Genomic DNA, 22,282 nt, shown 5'->3' on the forward strand with positions numbered 1-22,282 from the left:
CATTGATCATCGGATGGGCTTTTTTCCAAAGTACCACTGTCTAAATCACTGCAAGGAGAGCAACATAAGAAAAACATTTTTTTAATTGACCTGTGTCTCTTTTCTTTTTACTCAAAGGTTGTCCATGTATAAAACGAGAGCTATCCCTGTCACTCTCCCAAGGGAAACATACTGCCTTTCAGCACTTCTTTCCCTGAGCCTTCCTCCTATCCTTTGTATGGTTATTTGTGTTTGGCTGCTCTGCCTGAGCATCTCTCTCTCTCTCTCTCTCTCTCTCTCTCTGTGTGCTGTTGCCGAACTGCAGCTCCCACTGGAATTTGCACAATCAAAACCAGCTCTCATCTCAAACAGCAGTGAATCACACCACCTGAAGAAGAAGAATAGCAAATTGAGCACAGTAGCCTTGCTGCTTATATAGCGTGAGGTACCAGTAGCACCCACAGGATGGAAGGACCTGGGTTTATGTGAGACCCACTTAGCCTGAGATCTGCTGCCTGTGATCTGAAAGCTGTCACAGGGTTTTACAGGAGTGTGTGTATTTAGGGGATGTTTTTAAGAAGCTAATAGTGTGCTGCCTCTGAAAGCTGGAAAAGGCTGCTGCTTGCTGCTGCTGCTGCTGCAGTAGCTGGTGCAGCAGGATGAATGTGTAAAGGACAGCTGCCTGAGCCGTGCCGGTGAGTCTCCCGTCCTGCTCTGCCTTCATTTACTGAAGGGATACAGAAGAAAACAGATGCACTAAGCAAGTGCCACACTGGATCTATCACTGTGTACCCTTCACTGTGGAAAATGGTCAACAAAGACATGAATGGATTTCCAGTCAAGAAGTGCTCAGCCTTTCAGTTTTTTAAAAAGAGGGTAAGATTTTCCTTTAATTCTTTCTTTTCACTTTGTTTTTTTGTTGTTGCTGTATTGGTTAATGTGCTAGAGCAGACAGAAAGTCACTGAAGAAGGAAGGTGTTTTAATACCAGTCTCCTACTGTAACAAGCCCGTGGCACGGGCAGTTCTATCGAACACCAAGGGTAATAGCACCGTAGGTGAAGGGGAGCTGGGGAGGGGGGACGAGGATGGGGGGACTGGAAGGCATTACATCAGCAGTCTTTGCTGTGGAATGTATATCTCAATCACAGCTGACCACAGGGCTTGACGCAATACAACCAGCAATTCAGACTGGGATAATACACTCCAAAGCAGAGTGCAGGGTTGTTGCAGCTTGTCTCTGACTCCCTCCTCCACATCCACCTAGGGGTATGACTCCCTCCACACCTTTCATTCACTTGCCTGAAGTGCGGCATTACCCACCTCCATTCATCATCTCGCATAGAGGGGAAAAAAGAGAACAAAGAGGCGTTTGTGAGCTCAGCAAAATATTTCACAGCTTGTAATTTGCCTGTAATCACAATTAATGCAGGAGAAAAGAATAAGACTGAGGTACACCTGGGTTTGGTTTTCTTTTACATTCTTTAACTTAGGCAGATATGTCAGGTTTCAGAAAAGATCTGCTATGTATTATATTTGACTGCTGATTTCCTTAAGTAAGTAAGTGTAACACTCTACCTCATCACTTTAGTTAAGTCCTTTCTGTTCTTTGACTCTTTTATAGTGACAGGGTGGCACACTCTGTGTTTAACTTGAGCAACAAACTCATTTCCATGTGGCTAAAAGGACAGGTATTCTGAGTATGTCTGAGTAGACCCAGACGGGAGAAGCAAAGCATCAGAAAGAGATTGGTAGCAGGGACTCCCCTATGGAAAGGATTTCCTGAATGATTAAAACGACAACCCTCTCTTTAAACAGACTGGAGTAAGAGCAGATAAGCTGCTCCATTCACTCGTTAGTTCATTCATTCATTCATCCCCATTCATTCTCTCTCTTCATTATGCCAAGAATATGGTCAGTCCATTTAACCCTTCAGGCAAAGACAATGAAGTCTACACCAGCTACTAATTTGAAAGCCAAGGTCAAACTCTTTTGGGCACCGAGATGCCAGATTTAAGGGCAGACCTGGAAAATACTAACAGCGTCACTTGGAGGAAAAAAGTGCAGTGTTTGCTGACATTTGTTGTTTCTAAGGTGGTTTGTGGAAGCCGCAGATAGATAGCCCAAACACCATGTAAACTCAGCCCATAAAAATGGTTCTCATCCCAAGCCGCTTCTCATTTAAGTATATTGCTATTGGCACATATATGTTTGATATTCAGCTCACCAGAAAGGTTTATCTGTTTTTCAAAATTGCTTGAAGGTTTTAATATAAATGTATTCTTAAAGAGGAAACAAAATAGCTTGCAGTTCCTGTATGAGGTTAATTATTGGCAATTGTCTTCTATCTCTGTTTAGAGCTAAGGCAAGTTATCACTGGAAGCCTCTACATCATTCTGTTCTAGAAGCAGGGAAAATCGGGTTTTTTTCAGAGCTATACTGATGATCAATGAATTTGTCATTGGAAAAGATTGTCAGTTGTAGTCATATTTGAAGAAACTGGCATAGTGATACAGTCCTGGACAGTGGATCAGGACAAATAGCCATTTTTAGTTTCTAAGGGTTTTCATTTTATCAGATTTTGCCTTTTTGCTATTGTGATGAAGATAGATGAAATCAGTAAAACCAATTTAGAGACACAAAGGAAGGAAATTCCCTCCCTATACATTTCTGTCAATAGATATATATGTTCACTGACGTTTCTCTTATCCCCATTATCTTCCTCCGAGAAAACCTTCTGCATTCAAACATTAACCACACTGTTCCTATGTCAGTGCTTGAAACATGTACAAACAAGAAAAGCTACATGTTCATAATGTGTTGCTGGCTCCCAGCAATATATCTTGCATTTGTTGGACTGGTGACGTGCTGCATTTAACTGCTGGGAGGATAGGGAAAGATGGTTAAAGACAGTCAATTTGGTTCCCTACCAATGCTCCGGACACTCTGACTGAACAACCACCAAAATCCTGTGTGTACAGAAGCATAGCTGCTAGATTTCTTGATTTGAGTCTAGCATATGATGTTGTTTGGCAGTTTGCATCACCACAGCACCAGCACACCATAACGAGCACCAGCAACCTACTGGATGCATCCTACATTCATAGTGAGAGGCAGGTCTTCTCTGCGGAGCCTAGCAGACCTGGCTACAGGGTGAGGTATTGCTATCCCCACTTTACTGACAGGTGACTGAAACCCAGAGAAGGAGATTTGTTGTCTGGGTACTGCTCCCAGATTCACAACAGGGTCGATGATGAAAAAAGGGATGGGACTCCGATCTCTCCAGTTTAAAATCACTGTGTCTGTCTCCTCCAAAAGCTCACATTTCTAGCACAGGTGCTTTTCAAGTCTAATTCTAAAAAATCCATATCAATCTAGATTAGAACACCCCAAATTTCAGGAAACACTACTATTTTTTCAACTCAGTTGTTAGATTTTTTTGGAAGAAAGTACCAGATGTACCTTCATTGTTTTCATTTTCCATTGAGCCTTATGTTTTCATTAAATTGCAGTCCTCTTTGTTGCTCTGGCCAAGAGTGCAGAAAGGACTGGTAGAGCTCTGTGGATTTAAGCTAGGCTGAAAGTGCATTCAAACATTGACTTGAATTTGAGGACCAGGTTTTTTTTAAGCCTGGCTTATTCTCTGATGACAAAGCACTGACCCTCTGGGATGCTGCCTGCTGTGTCAGATGATTCAGGGTATGGGCTAATCACGTCCGGAGGTCAGAGAACAGGAAGGAAAGGCTGAAACTAAAAGGCAGCACACTTAATTGAAATAAAAGGGAAAATAGAAACTATTGGTTTTGCAGAATACCCTGTAGCACTCACTGCTGGCAGGGTTGGAACAAACAGATAGGGACTCCATCCGCTTAAAACCTGCGCAGTTTGGAAGAAAACCAAATTATTTACAATGCCTGTCTTTTTTCATTGCAAGAGGTGTAACAGGATCAGGATGATATTTTAATAATTAAATATTGTTTTTTAATTAATGATGACACAAATCTAAAATGAGAAGGGGACAGAAGAAGATGGGACATATATGGGCACAAGGAGGGAATCTGAAGTTACTCCAATGAAGATAAATTATAAAAACCATTGTTCACATAATCTTAGGTCATGGTGTAAAAAGATCACCTTCTGACAAGGCTGGAAGATTAAAAGACATTATCGTCTCATAGCACATAATTACTTTCATTTTTGTTACCATCCCTTTCCCTGTCCACTGATGTTGTGTATTGGATACCTATATAAATAGCCCATTGACTTGTTTTGGCTACAAATGGCTGGGAAATCTCTCTTTTTCATATACTAGCAGCATTTTGACTTTCCCAAAGTTCAGTTAAAAGGTTTTGTTAATTAGCAGAAGTCACATCCCTCTGTTGTGGGGGGCTCACAGGTCTCATCCTTCAGAGCTGTGCAGGATTACCCACAGAACTGGACCGTACCAATTTAAAAGATCACTGAATGTGGTAAACCAGCAAATATGCTATTGCTCTTCAGCCAACAGGATAACCCAGGGCAGAGGGGCCTTTCATTGCCACCTACTGCCATCCCTGCCAGTTGGTTTTGGGAAGTGGGCATTTGTGGTATTTGCAGTGCCTTCTTCTGCTGCATTTGCCTGCCTTATAAAGACTTTTGGATAACATTTTGCAATATATGACCTCACTCATCTTGAAATAACATACCATGTCATATAACACAACACAACCAACATGATTAAAGCAGGATGAATGATGAACTGCCTGTGCCACTTAAACACTGGCTGATGATATAGTAACCTCAGTGAACATGGAAATTCATTATCCTCTTAGGTCTGGACCAAGACCAAACACAAAATTATTCAGAATGTGAAGAAGATAAATGACTGATAAATGGGAAAAGAAATAGCTGTCTCCCATAAAAGAAAAAAAAAAGAAACAGGGCATGTCTTAGAGAGGAAGTTTATTGCAGGGATTAAGGATTTGCTAGTCTGAAACCTGATAAGGGAAAGAATATCCATAATCCTTTTTCACTGAGAAAATTTACATTAATTAGCAATTTAGGTCAAGCTAAAGTGAATGCGCAAGAAGGAAGAGAAAATCCCTATCTTTATTTATATGCAGTTTTTCCAAATATGTAGTTTGTGGAAACCATGACCTTCCCCTTTCTAGGTTGATATTTTATGGCACTACACACCAGCAGCTTTCTCCATATACAAACCAAAAAGGCCAACTCATAAACATCATCATGCATGAAGATGACAGCTGAGCCACCATTAGAGCTCAAGGCAATGAGTGGGTGAGGGAAGTGCAGAATTACCTGAATACCATTTTTAGGATTACAGTAATTTAGTGATACAGAAAGCCCTTGAAATCAGTATTTCCAGCTGACCTCCTACAGATTATGTTCCCTCTGGTAGATTGTGCTGCTGGGGGGCTGCTCTCTGCTCTGCCACTTTTACAGATCTAGAAGTCCATTTCAGGACTGGAGTTACCTTTTTTTAGGGTAATCGGGAGCTCACCTAGAAGAAAATAATTGAGAGCCAAAGCTGATTGTACCTTAGGAAAATGCCAGCTTTATATAGGATGACTGCTGCTTTTCTTAGCTGCTTGGACCAATGTCACAAAAGTACATAAATTTTAAAGTTGATTTCCAGAGACAGGGATCCTGGCTGACTGCAAGCGAGACAGAGTTCTGCCACAATAGAGACTTCTTTCCCATCCCACTTCTGTGTGGAGAGGTGCGAAGCATTTGTGGCGCTTCTTGGCATCAGCCGAAGCTGTAAGCACTCAACCTTGCCCAGCACAATCCCAAATGCCTTTATCAGACTTTAACTTGAGTTTTGCAGACCACAACTGCCACAGGGCTTTAATATAACTAAGATGAAGGTGGCCCTATAGCTCAGTCAGGCTTCAAACATGCTACAGACATTCATTGAACTGACCAATAATTTTCTCACCTTCTGCCTATCAATCTCTTTCTGAAAAAGCCTATTAATTAAACACAAGGGACAAAATATGAGCGCTGATGAGAAAGCATCTAAGACCCACGTACTGGTTTTGCATAAAGAACTTTGTTTTCCTCTGTCTTCCCATTCAGCCAAGATATGCTTTGGGTTGGGATCACTGCTAGTATTTTCCTCCTCAGCTACCACATAGAAAAAAATTCATGGGGTAAAACTTGTAATGCCTAAACAAGAAAACAACGCGGAGTCCCTTGTTCAAACCTAAAACATGAGAGTGTTGTTGAAACTTAAGTATAAAAGGTTGGAATAAAAGGAATAAAAAAGAAAAGAAACAAGGAAGGATGGAGGAATGACAGCAGAATGAGAGAATAGGAAAGAAAGAAAAAAGAACAAGAGAGAGGAAAGTCTTCTTATTCCTTTCTCCCTTCTGTAACCTCTTTCTTCCTCTTTCATTAACATGTAAGACTAGAAGGCACATCCAGACTCTTTAAGCTTGATCTCTTTTCCTAAATATGCCTCATAATTCCTACCACAAATTTGTGAAGCTGCTGCTTGAAATTGCATGGGTCTCTTTCACTTTTGGGAAAACCACCCTGCTTGAAAATTTAGAAATCCTCCTCTCGTTTTCAGCCCAATTTTACACCTGACCAATTTATTCCCATTTGCTCTTGTAACAACATAAAGCAACAACTTAAATAGCTCTTGCCCTCCCCTCACATGTATAACCACTGGTGTATTTATAGAGAGCAGTCATTTCTTCTCTCAGCTGTATTTGGCTAGGCTAAATAAGACAACTTCTTTTAGACTCTTCTTTTAAGACAGACTTTCCTTTCCCCAATAACACTAGCAGACAAAGTCAGCTGTCACATTTGCTAGCCTGGAGATCTCTTTGGGGTTGCCAAAGCATCCATATATTCCTCTTTCTCTGTTCTTTCTCATGGAGTCCACTTCACACTTCTAATCTCCATCCCACTCCTCTCCTCCCACTCTGGTCCTCTTTTGCTGAGCAGGTCTCCTATGTGTCACTGGCAAATATTATGAGCACAAGCCTAGGTTCTGTATCAAACCCAACTCTAGTACTAACTTTCCTCTTGTCAATACACTTTTAGCTAGTTCCTTTCTCTCATAATTATTTTTGTAAGAGTACTCTTATTTTCCATTTTAACTAATTAATTCCCATGTGTTATCGCCGTCTTACTGGGTTACTGAAGACCATATGAATTAGATTATCCACATTTGCCTCATCAAAGGAAGATACCAGGCAAGTTTGGCATACTGGTAAATGCATGTTGCATGTTATCTATCTCATTTTCTATTGAACCCTTTAAAATTTACTCTCTCTTCAGATGTGGTAAGTTTTGTTTCTGTACACATAGTCCCATAAGGCTTTTTCTCCCATGCTGTACATAACTCTCCTCCTGGAAAACGCAGACCACAGAATTCATCTTAAGATTTACCTTTTATCTCAGCTCAATCCTTCTGAGAAACAGACTTCTTTTTTCCTCTTTTTTTTTAATTTCAGAATCTGACTGGATCTTTGCAGACCCACTCACAGCTGTTCTACCACTTTCAGGTCCTCGTTATCCACCATCACTAATGAAATAGCAATGGGGGGGAGGTTGTTTTGAGAGCCTGCTCTGGCTCATTCCTTTCAAGATCAGATTAGATATTGCTTGAGCCTGAATAGTGCTTCCGTCTTTCTTCATTACATGCCTTCAGAGTTGAGCATGGCTTCTGTTTGGGGAAGGGCCAGCCATGAGATCTCTGAGTCTTCTGCCAAGTGAATACCAACACTGTTTTAAAGGCCACAGAGTCTGGAGTTAAATTCTTAGAGCAATCCTACCCCAAACACAATGTTGTCACTGCTATCATAACTCAGCTCAGCAGCCTCAGTATCATTTACCCTCAGTCTGAACATCCAAATTGTCTGAAAAACATTGTGATGCAAGAAAGTGCCAGGAAGAAGAGCAGCACAAAGGATTTTGGACACCCTTGGCTATGTGGGAAGAGGTGATGCAAACTGAGATACTGAGAAAGCAGACAGCTGTGTCTGCTGAAAAATCAATGTGATTCCTCCGCCAAATGGCGAGAATGATAAATATGATCTGCAGGGGCTGGGAAGGACTAAGAATTTGGAGCAACTCGGTGTATATGTTACCCTATCTACTAATTAAAGACATGTATTTGATGAGGGTTACAAGCTCAGGGGAGGTCAAGGGTTGTGTCCATGGAGAAAGGAATCAGAGAATTGAAAGCAAGGGGAAAGCTTATATCCTTCTAGCAAATTGGCTGATGTAGAGAAGGAGAAAATGGAAGGACAGCAACCACCTCTGCAGAAAAACATGTAAATGGAGATGCTAAAGCAATGGGAAAACAAGCAAGATCTAAAACCACAAAAGAAGCTTGCAGAATCAAATCAATAACACAGAAGTTTTTTTCTAAATAGCACATTATCACAAAATATTTGTTAGTGGTTGTTATTTACAACAGTTGCTTTTACAGCAAGACAAATAAATATTGAGAGTAAGAAAACAATGAATAGCTCTGAGAGCAACAAATTTTAATGTTTATTGAAGAATCTGCGCTGACAAATTTCCAAATCAGCTTACAAGCAATTAACCAAGTCTCAAAATATCCTGATGAGGTAGAAAAATCATTCCCATTTCACAGATAAGTGGACAAAAAGAAAATAGGTAGCTAAGTCAGTTAGACAAGTTATTATACAAGACAGAAGTTACTCTTTTTTCCTGACCCTTACTGTAACTTTCCCTCACTAAAAAAAAAAAAAAAGAAGATATTTGCTTTTCTTGAAACAGCAGCAGCAAACATCTGGTAGGGTTTGCTGTGGCTGGAAGTTATGCAGGAGTTTTAAGCAGCTTAATGACGCAGGCACTAAAAAAATTTTTTATTTTTTTCAAATGGTCAGAAGAAGTGCCTGATCCAGTTTCGTTCACATGGCAGTGGCACCAGAAGATTCTAGATACAGTGTTAAGCTTGAAAAGCTATTATTTCCAGTCTACTCAGCTCGTTAAGAAATTGCTGAAGAAAAAGCATGACAAATAGAGATCCTGCCTGCCCTACAAAGTCAAAAGTGCCAAGGGGCATGTTTGTATCATAAGTGCCTTCCAGCATGGCCAAAGCCTGTTCCCATACTGCGACGCATCAGGAAACGGCTGAAGAGGTGACAGCCTGAGCCGAGCCCGCTGTGCTCCATAACCCAGTGCTTATTTCACTGCTCTTGTGCCTCCCACCAGCAACCCCCTGAATATGCAAACTTCTGCATAACATCAGAAGCACAGATGGTGAGCTGTGCATGGGGCAGGGGCTGCCTCTTTTTACTGTAGATGTGGGCAGACATTCATTTGACGTGCACCACCACCAGCCGTAACCTATTTTACTTCCCAGCTCCAGTGGAGGAGAAGCCACGCACGCGGTCAGATGCTGCAGCTCAGTTGCCAAGGGGCCACTTGTTCAGATGCCAACAGCTTACTTCCTTGTACTTTTCAGTGCCATATATATTTGTACACTGTACAAAGCATGCAGTGGGGGTTCAGTTGTCTTCTGAAAAGATCTGGAGGACTACTCATGGTGAAAGTGCCTGCCAGTTAGGTAGTACACATCGGGGCTTTCCTCAAAACATTCAGAGTCTACCCTAAAAGGAGGAGGGGGAACCCTGCATCCGCTGCCCCACTGCCAGCTGCCTACAGATGTGGTATGGGGCTGGAACATGACCCTGAATTCCGCTCTCACCCACCCACAGCAGCACTCTTACAGCATCCTAGTGGGCTGGGACCTTTTCAGGCAGCATTTTTAAGGGGCCACATTTCACCAATACTGGGTGCTAAAGGAGTACTCAGGAGAACAGACTTCTCATTGCAACTCTGACTCTGGTGTAGTGTTTGACCCTGGGAAGCCACCTCAGCTATTCTCACAGGAATCCTTTTGCCAACTGTCTAGACTGCAAGCTCTTCAGGGTAGAGAAAAAGTGACTGAGTTTCTACACTGCCTAAACAAGTCAGGTTCAAATGTCAGTTGAGGCTTCATGAACACAAATAATATAGTGAAAATCACTGGCTATTGTTGCACTCAAAATTATTTTTTGTATGGCTGATTGGGAGAGAGTTGGGGTTTTTTGCAACTACAGATGGGAAAGGTATCTTTTATTTTATTTCCTGCTCTGTTTTTATTAGAGATTTCTAGACCATCTTGCTTCAGTCAGTTCCTATGTATGCTTTTTACTGAGGCATTTAAAGGTCTTCAAGTGTATAGCAGAAATAAGTAAAAAAGGTTATTAAACCGAATGCTTGAACTGCAGGTCAGCAACAAAATTTGTAGATGTATTGCAAAAAAATTTCACCCAAGAATAGGTCAATAAAATGGCTTGAAATTCTTTCCGTTTTAAGTAATTACAGATTAGTGAAAAAATATATAGTTCTTTCAGTATCCTTGGTTTTCCTGAAAGATCCCTGCATTTATCTAATGAAAGGCTGTTAAACTTTAACAGCTTAACTGTAAGTAGGTTGGAATTTGATTAATAATAATTTATTTCTTGCATTAAATTTAATGACATTTTGAAGCATTTTGTCATTGTTTGACACACTCTGGTTCATGCAAAAGTTTGGACTACTCATTCCTAAAAGGTCAACTTAAAGGAGTGCTCCTTACAAGAACAGCCATTGTAACATCAACTTTTCTGGTTAGAGTGTTGGTCTCAACCTCTATGCTATGGGAACAAAATCACTGTGGGAATCCTCTATGTAAAACCTTTCTGACTAACTGCTAGGCTGTGACGCAAAGAAGAGCTAAAAGAAAAGGCATGTGAAGAGAAGATAATGGAAAGTAATGTTGGAGGAGGACAGTCTGTGATATAAAAACCTATAATAAAGTTAACGGCTATGCTGCTGCTGAAGCTGTGTAGTTGGGAGAATGCCCAGTATTAGGAACTTACAACCTGCAGCTAATGATTACAAACTGTGATTCATTTCGTGTTTGAACTCTTGTAAAATTGCCTTCTATTGTTCCCCTGTAAGAATCCTTGAAATTAAAGGTTATGGAGACTATTTTAATAATAAACGCAATTTTGGTGATAATAATTCAGAGCACAGTGCTCAAACTGTCATCTCTACCCCTCAAATAAAGTGATATCTCCGTGATGTGGAAAGTTATATGTTCACTCAAACGAGGCCTGATCTCTTACTGGAAAAAAGGTCTGTGAAATCAAAAAAAATTGTATCAAGATTCTCAGGATTTTTACCTTCTGATCAGATGCTTAGGATTATCACCCACAGACTGCGATCAAGAAGAAATGCTGAAACTTTTTCCCAACTGTTTTTTTAAACTCACAATCCTTCATTCTGTTACATGTTACGTCAAACTTGCTGCCTGTCCACGTAACCAGGATCTCACCCCATTGCATGGCAACTGGGAAAGGAGCAAGACATGTCTATTTATGTGCCTGAGATACCCAGGTACAATTATCTTGGTCTGAACTGGCTTTGGTGAGCAAGCTCATCTGTGATACAGAACTAATTATTCCAAAGTACCAAGTAGTTCAGAGCACACATAGAGTAGAGGAAAGCAATAGACTTTACCTAATTCCTCTGCCAGAAGTACCTTCAGAGATCTGTTCAGGTATTTCAGCTCATATTCAACCCCAGGGCCCAAAACCAAAACAATCTTTAGCTCAGCAGCATGGCCTTTTCTTTTTATGCCAACAGACTGGAGGTGTGATGAAAAGCACGTCCGCTGTGCCCCCAAGCTGTGAGTTCAGTTTGCATCCTGCTTCCACGTTGTCACCTCTCTTGCTCCATGGACACCCTGTCCCTTTCTACAGCGATATCACTGACTGCAGCCTGATTTCTTGTTTGTCTGGGAAACCAGTAGACAAAGCTAATTAATAAGCAAGCCTTTTTATTTAGGACTACTTGTCAGGGCTAATCTTGAACTCTCAAAAAATAGATGAACATAAATGCTGCTCAATGCTCAGCAGCCCTGTGGATGTGCATCCTAAAGATGCAGCCTTCAACCAGAAGTGTTCATTGGTCACCAGGCTCACAAGATCTGACACGGAGTGACTGTACTCCCTTCCACATTGAGTAAAGCATGGTGAGCATGTGGTTGGACCAGTATTGTCTGTACTGCTTTAAAAGCCTGGCATTTTCAGAGAACCAAACAATGCCAGTATTCCCATCGCATCTCTAAAAGCAGGGCTTTTGATTCATCCATATCTCACATTTCCACAGTCACTTCTCTGTCAAGTTCATTATTCCTGTTCTGGTTCGTTCTTCCTGGGTCTGCTTCAAATGAAACAACCAGGTTCCTCAAACAAATGGATTTTGCAGAACACAACTCTGTGTGGTAGAGCAGAAAAGGCCCTCCTGCTGTCCTGACACCAGGGCAATACCTGGTTGTCTCCTCTACTTGTTATCATTGCAACCAAATCCTTGGCTGCATTAAGGTGATGTTAGGTGCAGCATCTCTGGCCATCACTTGCCTAAGTGTGTATAGAGAATGTGAGGTACCTGCTCCTCCATCCATCTTTGGCCAAGAGTTTTCTCCACTTTAGAACAATCATGCAGTGAAAGTGGAATTTGTGCATGTGTCATTTTTAAAAAAAGAACAGACCCCAGTATAAATCCTCATGCACTGACTTACAGTTCAGTCAAACTATATGAGAAGACTGGGAACAGGTCTGCCAGATTTAGCGTAGACCCATCTTTTGGGTCCCATCAAGGCAACCGAGTAGCATCCTCAGTGTTGTTCTACTGAAGTTCCACAGTTAGTCTTGAAGATTTTTTTCTGCACTTCCCAAAATATTTCCAGACAAAGAAACAGCTCACTGAATTTTTCCAAAGGCCGTAAGATATATACGTAATGGTATATGTACATGGATGTTAACATACACCATACATACATTTATATGTGTGTGTGTGTATATATATATAGGTATATGTTGTTTTATCATCACTTATCTTCCTGCCCCATGAAACAGGGTGAGTTTTGATGCCACACCATAAGCATTTCTATACCAGGTCTCTATTTTATTTGAACAAGCCCATATTCCCACACAAGATGGTGTGGACAGACAAGTTCTGTGCTACGTCACTGGCTGACTAAAAGAAAAAAGGATGCATAAGCCTCTCTTAAAATTATTTTTTTATGGTTGTTTTAGGTATAATATTTCATGCAGCATGTCAGACAGAATCATGTCTTAGCTCAAGGCCTCTGACACCACCAAGCCCCTTGGAGAGATGGACAGGCAAGAAGCAACACAGTCCTCAGGAGGGGACTTAGAGTCTTCATTCATTATCCTGGCCCTGACACTTCTCTTTTAGCTCCTGCATTTCAGTTTGACAGTGTCTCCCCAGTGCATAATATCAGGAGTTACGATGCACTTGGAGGAGATGGGAGATCTGGTTTTGATAAGGAGATTGTGAGATTTGATTCACATTGTCAGAAGTGTCCATTAGTGCCCATTCCTTCCTAAGCCTGCAGTTTCCATGCATGCACCCTCCAGCAGCCCCCTGTGAGAGGAACAGGTCTCATTTCAGATTCAAAAGTCTCTTTATTTTTGATGGCTCTTCTTTTGTGCTGCACTTCTGAGTACAGTGCTGAGGGAGCAAAGGTGACTGCTCTGGGATATCTTGCCTGGACTAAATAAATTCTTTCCTTCTCTATTTAAGATTAATTAAGAAATGCTGAAGGGAAAAAAGGGCTGAGCTACTCTGAAATTGTTCATTCCATCCCCCAATTATTCAGTATTTACTAAGCCTGAAAGAGCTGTAATTAGATATGAGAAAAGCCTGATGAGGTTCTCTTTCTGTAGAGTTCCAGGCATGCTGGCAGTCCTCCAGAAGTTAAATATATAAATAAATCTTCTTTTCACCAAATTTCTTCTCTTCATCGTACTTCTCCCTTTTTTCTCTCCAAGGCTTAACCTACCTGGACCTTCCCCATTTAGTAGCCTGTGCACTGAATAGGCCCATACAGAGATTAAGGGAGAGATTGCTTCTTCTCCATCGCAAGCTGCTGGACAGTCCAGCCTAGCACTGGGCTTTATGAAGCTCTTGGAGGAACTTATGTAAGCTTTGGAAAACCCCAGCAGCTTCTGCACCCAAATATCTTTGCAGATCTGTGCATTAATATGGGATCCAGACACCCATGTTGGGTTTCTCCGGTCGAGTTATACCACCTAAAAATCAGTCCCCTTGCCCTAGCAGGTTAGTTGAAGACAGGTGTGCCATGCGCCCCGGCTCTCCACACTGCCAGTGAGTGGAGTGAGTTGCAGGGACTGCAAGGAGCCAAGAGTTTGGTGCATTTGCTGCTTTTGAAATTGTTGCCTTTAGCAAAGGAGTCACTGGCCAAGTCCACAACATTAGGATGTGGTCTGATTTCCCTTATTTCATGGTCACATTACTAGAAAAACTATTCAGTCCATTTAAAAACCTGGCTAAGTTGTCTGTCTCAGGCATTTCCTCCTTCTACTTCCCTTCTTCAATTTCTTTTTGCTTTGAATGAAGGTAATTCTTTAAGCAAAGCGGTACCTCTTCCTCTATTTCACTTATTCATTGACACAGTAATTTACATTGGTGAGTAGGAGCCCTGCAAAAGGATTTACACACCAAACTGAAACCAGGTAGATCCTCCTACCTGCAGGGTATTTTCAACAGTAGATACTTTTCTCTGACATCATAGTCATTGTTTAACCGGATCAGCCTCGAACCCTCAAAAAATGTTGGCTCGCTCAGAGGAAAAATGCATTAGCTTCCAAGGGCTTTTACCCGAAATGACTTCAGAATATATTTTTTTTGCAAGAATTAGGCAAAAGAAAACCCACACACAACCAAGCATATGGAATAAGAGACTCAAAACAAGCTGTTTCAGTCACAGACTTCCCAAAACCAACAACTTTCACATGTGGGACCCTCCAGCCCTCAAGCTGGTAAGTCAGTATTGGTGACTTACACTTCAGCTTGTGTTTCTAAAACAAAGATCTTTATTGCCGCCGTCTTGTAATAAAGTGAAGACCACGAGGAATAAAAGTGCTGGGCAGTATGTTTCTTGTGTGTGAGCGTGCCCCTGGAAAAATACTAAGCTAAGAAGGGAAATAATGTAAACGGCAGAAAGAAAGCCTCCCTTGTTTCATACTTCTTGAGTGTGTCTGGTTTGCATCTGTTACTACATTTTTCACTGAAGAACTTTTATTTCTTTTATACATATGAATGACTGTTTATGGCTGGCAGTTTGAAAATGTGGCTTTACTCTGATTAACTCTACTTTTTGTCTGTACTTAGCCCTTTTAAAGACCATATTTCTCAAGCTATGTTAAAACATGAGCAAAACCAACACATGGAACAATTTATTGAAATGCCAGGCAGGTTTGACAGGTGCAGGAGAAATTGCTTGGTTTCACAAATTGAAACAGCTGCAGTTTTATAGGTGATGAAATTGCAACGGGATGGGGTTTCACATTTGTTAGTTCATCTTGTGTCTGCTGTTTTGTTTTTGAAGCATTGAGTCATTTCCCACTCTCCAAGGAGGACTCTAAGACCTATTCCTCAAGTGGATGAGGCATCTAGCCTCCACAGAGCGAGGGGAAGCTTGGTAAAAATTCAAACAAATTTAAAAGTAGATTGAAATGTAACTAGAAAATAAGAGTTTTCTCCTCATGGGACTAGAAATAAATGTTGCCTGAAGCTTTGGGAGCAGGAAATGTTATAAATGTTAGGTCCACCTTTCAGATAGACTGAGCTAGATTGCATTACATATCTTAAAAGAATGTCATGCACAGAAAGTTTTGAATCATTAACCAACAAATGTTAACCTCATAAGAGTCTCTTGTATTAAGGAGTTTTACTTTCACTCTGTGCAATTGCTACAGGAAGATGTATGTTTTCTTTTCAAATTATTCAGGACCATATGTTATAGTGACAGGGTATGTATCAAGTGGTGCCGCTCCCCATAAGTTCATTTTTATCATCCTTGCTGGGAAAAAATAAGATGAAAAATCAATGAAAGATCTTAAAAGAATTGGTCACATTTGGCACTGGATTAATTTGTCAAAATACTCAAATTATAAAACCTTCTCCTCGCTTAAATCCCCACTGAAGATGGTGGTTTAAGACATAAGTTCTTGTGTGGCTCAGAATAAAATAATCTTTTAAATCCTGATTGAAATGTATCGGTGCCTCACACACTGCCATGTGCAGCATCTCAGCTGGGATGCCACTCAAAAATGGCTAATTTGAGTGATCGGGACTTTCTGTTTCTCCTCAGACAGTATTCTTAGCAACTCAACAGCAAAGGCAAATTGGCCGCTAGAAGAAGCTAGGAAGAGAAATGGTGGATATTTTCCTGGAAGACATGCCTTTGAGCAAACATGTCTCCTTTGACTCAGGAACGGCAGAACAAAGGCATTTCCCTTGCCTGTGTTACCCAGAGGTCTGCTGGATGAGAGGACCACCCCAGAGCTCCTGAGTGCTCAAGTGGGGCTCCTGGCCAGGGCTGCGCCAGCCTCCCCCATGGCACTGCCATGCCACACTGCAGGTGAGGTGAGCCTGCGTGGGCTGCGAGGTCCCTGCTGCCAGGTCCCAGCCCAGCCTTGCCTTGCAAAGGAGCTGACCTGTGAAAAACCACTGCCATCTCTCACCCGGAGCCGCTCCGGGAAGATTGCAGATTTCTGAGGTATATAGTCTGTCTCGCAGCTCTGTGAATGTTTTGGCATGTCTGTCTCGCAGGGCCAGAAGGACTGGGCACCCTAAATCAGCTCATCTAATGGTCCTGGCTGCCTTAAAGATCAATAAAAAATTAGGATAGTATGCAATACTATATAACAAATTACAAGGGTCACCTTCTGCCAAATAAAAAGGAGATTAGTGAAGTGCAGTATCAGGCTCAAGTTAGGAATAAGGAAAGTTATTAATTTCAGGCTGCACAAAGTGTGCTTCACTGCTCTGAACAGTTTGAAGCTTTTGACTGAATAGCTAAGGATGACTACTGAATGGGACTTGGTGCTGTATCCAGTCATCCATTGTGTTCTGCCACTGCAGCCATTATTCTTGTACTGCAGATAAGCTTTATAATGTTGTGATGTTTTAACCCACGCTACTGAAGGATGCAAAATAGCAAAATAATTATTGCGTCAGAAAACTGGAAGGGAGAAAAAGTACAGTGAGATATCTTTGTTTTGCTTGGGCTTTTTTTCATTCAGCTACCTTTGCAGCCCATCCACATCTGAACATGAATTCCCTGGCTCCTGTGTCTGGCTCACATGCTCACAGTACCCTGCAGACTGCTTTGAGGCTTTGACGAATAGATGTGGGATGTGGTGTTTATCAGAGCAGGAGTTAAAATAAACGTTGCCTAGGTTTGCTGGCAATTAGCTTTGCTCACATAAAATAAGAGAATAGAGAAGAGAAGGCAGGAGCGAGCAGCCTCGGACTATTTGGATAGGATTTGGGGTTGTATTGTTCATGTTGTTTTTATTTGATCTAGATGAAAAGCACTTTTAACTTGGTAGCCTGAAAAGATTAGACTTGCATATACACAATAAACCCCATTTTGTTTTGTTTTCCTCTTTGACATAATAGTCAAAGAGAGGGTGTTTATACACCAGTGTGGACAATGAATCTATTGTCTCATCTCCTGTAGAAACAAGTGCCATCAGTGCTTACAATTGATCCAAGAGCTCTTACCTGCTTCCATCACATCAGTTATTTATTTATTCACAGAGAAAAGAATCCCATGAGACTAACAACTGTTATCAAGGACAACATGGGAGGAAGTAAGAGAGGAAAACCCTAAGTGGTGCCTGTTCAGTTGTTTAGATTTTTTTTGTGCCACATTTCAAACAAATCAGCACAGCAAAAGCTAATTTAGCTATCAATGTGAGATGTGGGATTTACAGACTTTCTCCTGCACCACTGGAGTTGGCAAGAGCTTTCCCATCAACTGGAACAGGCAAATCAGCCAGGCAGTTGTCTGTGTGCTCATTAACACTCGTTATTGGCATTAGTGGTGTGCCTAAGTTTTCTGCTGCTCTTCATGCCTTGACTTACATGGATGCGACTTGTTCAGCAGCAATATTTAAACCTGTACTTAGAGGATCCCAAATTCCTCAAGTCATTTTGATACCTATCATCTTTTGGGATTGGTGCCTGACTGCAGTCACACGCTGACTTTTTTTTTAAGAATCTCGCCTTTGCTGACTTGCTGCTGTGGCCTGGAGACGTGTCATTCACACTTAAGATCATAAAAATCTGCCTTATTTACTTCAAGTGTTAACACTGCAACTGATGACAACAACAAATATAGAAACATTTACTATGCTTCCTCTTAGATACATTTGATTTCTGCCAGATGCTGTTACAGCAAGTGAAATACTTTGGTGTGGGAAAGTGTGTGTGTGTGTGTGTAAATAGCAATAAAGTACTGATTAAAAACCATGACAAAAGCCCTGAGATGCTCACCACAACACAATGGACCTGACCAGAGATGTGGCACAGAAATCGTCGAATTCTCAGCATGAACCAGGAGTGTACCTGGATCTGGGGGACCCACTAACACTTCCCAGCCCTCAGACTCAGGTACGTGCCCCAGTCCCTGTCATGCTGGGACAACTGTGTCCTCCTCCCTGTGCACTGGTTTCTATGGGAGGAAACCTGGAGACATGAGAAGAAGGGGAACTATGCATTGAGTTTGGTGGAGTGATGGACCAGACCAGTTTGCCCAATGGCTGTACAGCATAAATCCATCTAGCTGGAGGCGGATGGAGATGGTGGATTATTACACATTCCAAATAATACCCCGCCCCCCCCTATAACTAGGACAGATCAATCCTCTAATCCAACCCTTATGGTTCCAGCAATTTCTGGGATGCCAGGAAGATTGTGAAAGGCATCAAGTTAAGACCATCACATAAATGTTCATGTGCTCTTCTTTGTGCTATTTATTAGAGTCACACTTACAGGCATTCACAAAGGTGGAGGCTCTCCACAAAGATTAAAGAATTTCTGATGAAACAGCAAAGGAAGAGAAGGATGGGGGGAGAAACTGAACCCCAGACAACTGGCACATATTTCCCTAGGGCTTGCAGGAGTCCTGTTGCAGCCAGCATTGCATTCCCCTATCTTGCAATACCCAGTACCGGTGACCAAAGTGTGCTGGGGCTGCTGTAAAGAACATCGTCGTTCCCTGCACCCCTCCACCCCGAGCTGTGGCCGATTCATCCTTCCCCGGATCTCCCTCACATGCAGGCAACCTTTCTCCTGGCACACTTGGAGGGCTGAACTCCGTGAATCCAGGCAATATTCATCCAAGCCTGGGTGGAAACAATGTGCTCTGTTATTTGGCCTCAGCCTGCTTTTTAGCGAGCAGCTTCTCGGCTTGCAGAGAAAGCGGCAAATGATGACTATGCAGTGAGTAGCCCTTCACTTTCCTTTTTAAAATAAAATGTGATTATTAATCAACAAAGTGATGTGTCTCAGGGCTCTGGAGGGGAAAAAAATAGCTTGAGGTGATTTGACAAACTGATTCTTTTGCTGTGCTGCATGTCCCATGGGACATGACAAATTAAATGTCGAAGCCAGCTAGAGAGTAGTGATATATCTCAGTCCGGGCATTAATCAGCCTGCCTCTCATTTACCACTTTCCATTTAAGTAGATGACTGTATACAGTTTGAACAATGGAGCTTTTCATTCCGTAATCTCCCTAATTGTAATTTAAATAGGTTTCCTGACAGTTGCCCTCAAGGCTTCGGGGGGAGATGATTCCAAGAGTTCCGTGTCCACCTAGGGTTTACATAATGGATGAAAATTCAAATCCTGGTCGAGGTGCAATTAGATAACGCCAGGAAAAGGAAAGAACAGATCGGATGAACTGCAATAGGAGAAGGAGAAAAGTACATTTGGTATCACTGGGAGGCAGAAGTAACACACACACACACACACACACACACACATACACGCGCGCGCGCGCGCGCACTGACCTAGATCACAGCCGAGGTATTTGATACTGTCTAGTAGGGAAATGAATATCCAGAGACTTTGCAATGCAACATGTAGAGTAAATAGGAGCTGACTGAGAGCCATAAAAACCCATGAACTGATGCGAACAGCAACAGTCAGGAAGAATGGAAATTTAAGTACAGAAGAGTTCAAGCGCAGAGTGGTTTATTCCAATCCCCCCCAAAACCAGAAAAAAGCCTGTCCAAAGTTTCAGAGGAAGAAAATGCTGCCGTACAGAGCATATGGTTGCACAGGCCATCAGATTAAATTTGATATGGGTGTGATGTTTCACTGAGAACTGGCTGATAATATTGGACCTCCAAGCAGTTTTCCACAGTTTCCCTTAAGCCATTCCAGCATTCAGTTTACCCTCAGCCCTCAGGAAATGTTTGCAATTTTAGATATCTAATGGCCTATCAGATTTGTCTACAAACTTATGCCCTCCTTCTTTCACATTAATATTTACGGCTCCAGAATATGCATCTTCATACTATACTGCTAAGTGCTACTAAAATCAGTAGTCTGCACCAGGCACTGGGACTTAGTGCTGTAAAGTGACTCTCACACCCACAAAGGGCCTAATCCTGCAAGACGTCAGGTCCCTGCATAAGGCGCCTTTTCCTCTCCAGTGTATTCAGCACTCTTTAGAGTCAAACCTTAAGCTAGGAAGCCAGGAAACAAGCTTGTCGGTGTCCTGAGAAGCACTGGGCTTTCCAGAGGCTCCAAAGCTGGGGACAACAGCCCAGGATGGCCACTGGTGCCACTGGCACCTGCTTCCCTCCAGCAAAAGCCACATCTGCATCAGTAGTGGCCCTAGAAAACAGGCTGGTGTTTCTCTCATGGAAAGTATCGCTTATCATTACAGTGATGGGGACTGGCTTATGAATACCTGACTAAAGTATAAAATGTGCTGAGTCTACTGATGCCATTGACAACTGAGCCATATGAAATTGAAAGCTGTATCTGTTTGCTATTACATAAGAGGAAAAGCCAGCAGTGGAAAAAAAACCCTGGAACTTGGCAAATCTCATTTAATCACATCTGGCAATTTTCTAGTCTGAGTGATTATCACTGTTGGATATCATGTTTTTGGAAAGTAAAGCAAACAAAGGAACTAGAGCAAACAAGAGTCAGAAAATAAAAGGCCTTTAAAAAAAAATAATACTTGTGCACCTTTCAGCAATGTTATAAGCCATGCTTGGGAAAAGGGTATTTAAAGCTATTCTCTAAGAACAGTCACATTTCAATTTAGTTTAGGATTAGTGACAGATGGCTATGTACTAGAAGGGCGTGCAACACTCCTTTGAACTCACTTATCTTAAAGAATGGGGAAAACATTCGTCAATTTTTTCTGTGGTCATTGCAAGAAATATGAGAAATACCAAACAACTTTGACTAGCTGCAAAGGTCCTTTGGTGGTCCAACAAAATCAGAAGTACAAACAAATCTGAAAATATGACACGGTGGAGAGGTATACTTCAGTTTATTCCCAGCCATGCAGGTCCGTGAGTGTGAAGTTGACTGCATTTGTTCCAAACAAATTGTTCTATCTCAAGGCTAAAAAAATAAAACGTCATTTGACTTGAAAATTTGAATTTTTTTCTACCCAAACAAGGCAAGGCCAGGGTTCCCTGAAACATTTTGAATCAACTTCTAGCTAATAGCAGTAAGGCACTATTTGACAAATCTCAAGCCTGTCTGCATGGATGAGTACAGATGATCCCTTGCTCAGCCTTAGAGAGCAGCAAGAGACACTAGCCCTGAGCATGACGGGATGCTGATGTGCAGCTACTGCACTACGGCTGACTGGCAGCTGCTCGGCTCACACCACCAGCAAAGCAGGCTCGTGTCCATCTGCACAGGCCTATGAGGCTGTACCTTCAAAGAATTAGTGAATCTCATAAATGCAGTTATAGCTTAGAAACTGTTGGGCACTCCACAACAGGCATGTAGTAGGAGCAATTTCTAGAAGACATGAGTTGCTGATGAGAAAAAGACGTAAAGAAACTATAGTCATGATGGGGCAAGAGAAACGGGGAGCTCTTTTTGTTCTGCTCAGTCCTATCTGGATTATTTCAGACACACTTAAAGAGTCAGCTGCTTATACTCTGTAATGGTGGATGAAGTTGTCTGGGGAGTTTAAAGAACCTTGCTTTGGAAATGAAAGTACGGAAATCTTCAGAAGCAGTTCAGAACAGAATTGCTTCCTGCAGCTAGGAGTAGGCTCTAGTTTATTTACTGGTAGATGGATATCATGGTAAAAATAAAAAAATAATGTAGTTGAATAATCAAATACACCTTACATCACCATGAAGAATGATGCTCCTAGCACTGTGGTATTTGAGAATCATACAATG

General features: G+C 41.8%; 1 protein-coding gene across 1 annotated transcript in view; it reads left to right on the forward strand.

The window, feature by feature from the left end:
* The first annotated feature begins 388 nt into the window (after nt 1-388).
* The window catches only part of SGK1 (serum/glucocorticoid regulated kinase 1), a 79,287-nt gene continuing 57,393 nt past the window's right edge, over nt 389-22,282 (forward strand). The window contains exon 1 of the mRNA XM_030022744.2: nt 389-855. Within this exon, the coding sequence (XP_029878604.1) occupies nt 787-855 (69 nt within the window). The 5' untranslated portion in view covers nt 389-786. The remainder of the gene's footprint in view (nt 856-22,282) is intronic.

This window comes from Aquila chrysaetos, chromosome 8, assembly GCF_900496995.4.
Source record: "Aquila chrysaetos chrysaetos chromosome 8, bAquChr1.4, whole genome shotgun sequence".
In the NCBI taxonomy this organism is placed as follows: domain Eukaryota; kingdom Metazoa; phylum Chordata; class Aves; order Accipitriformes; family Accipitridae; genus Aquila; species Aquila chrysaetos.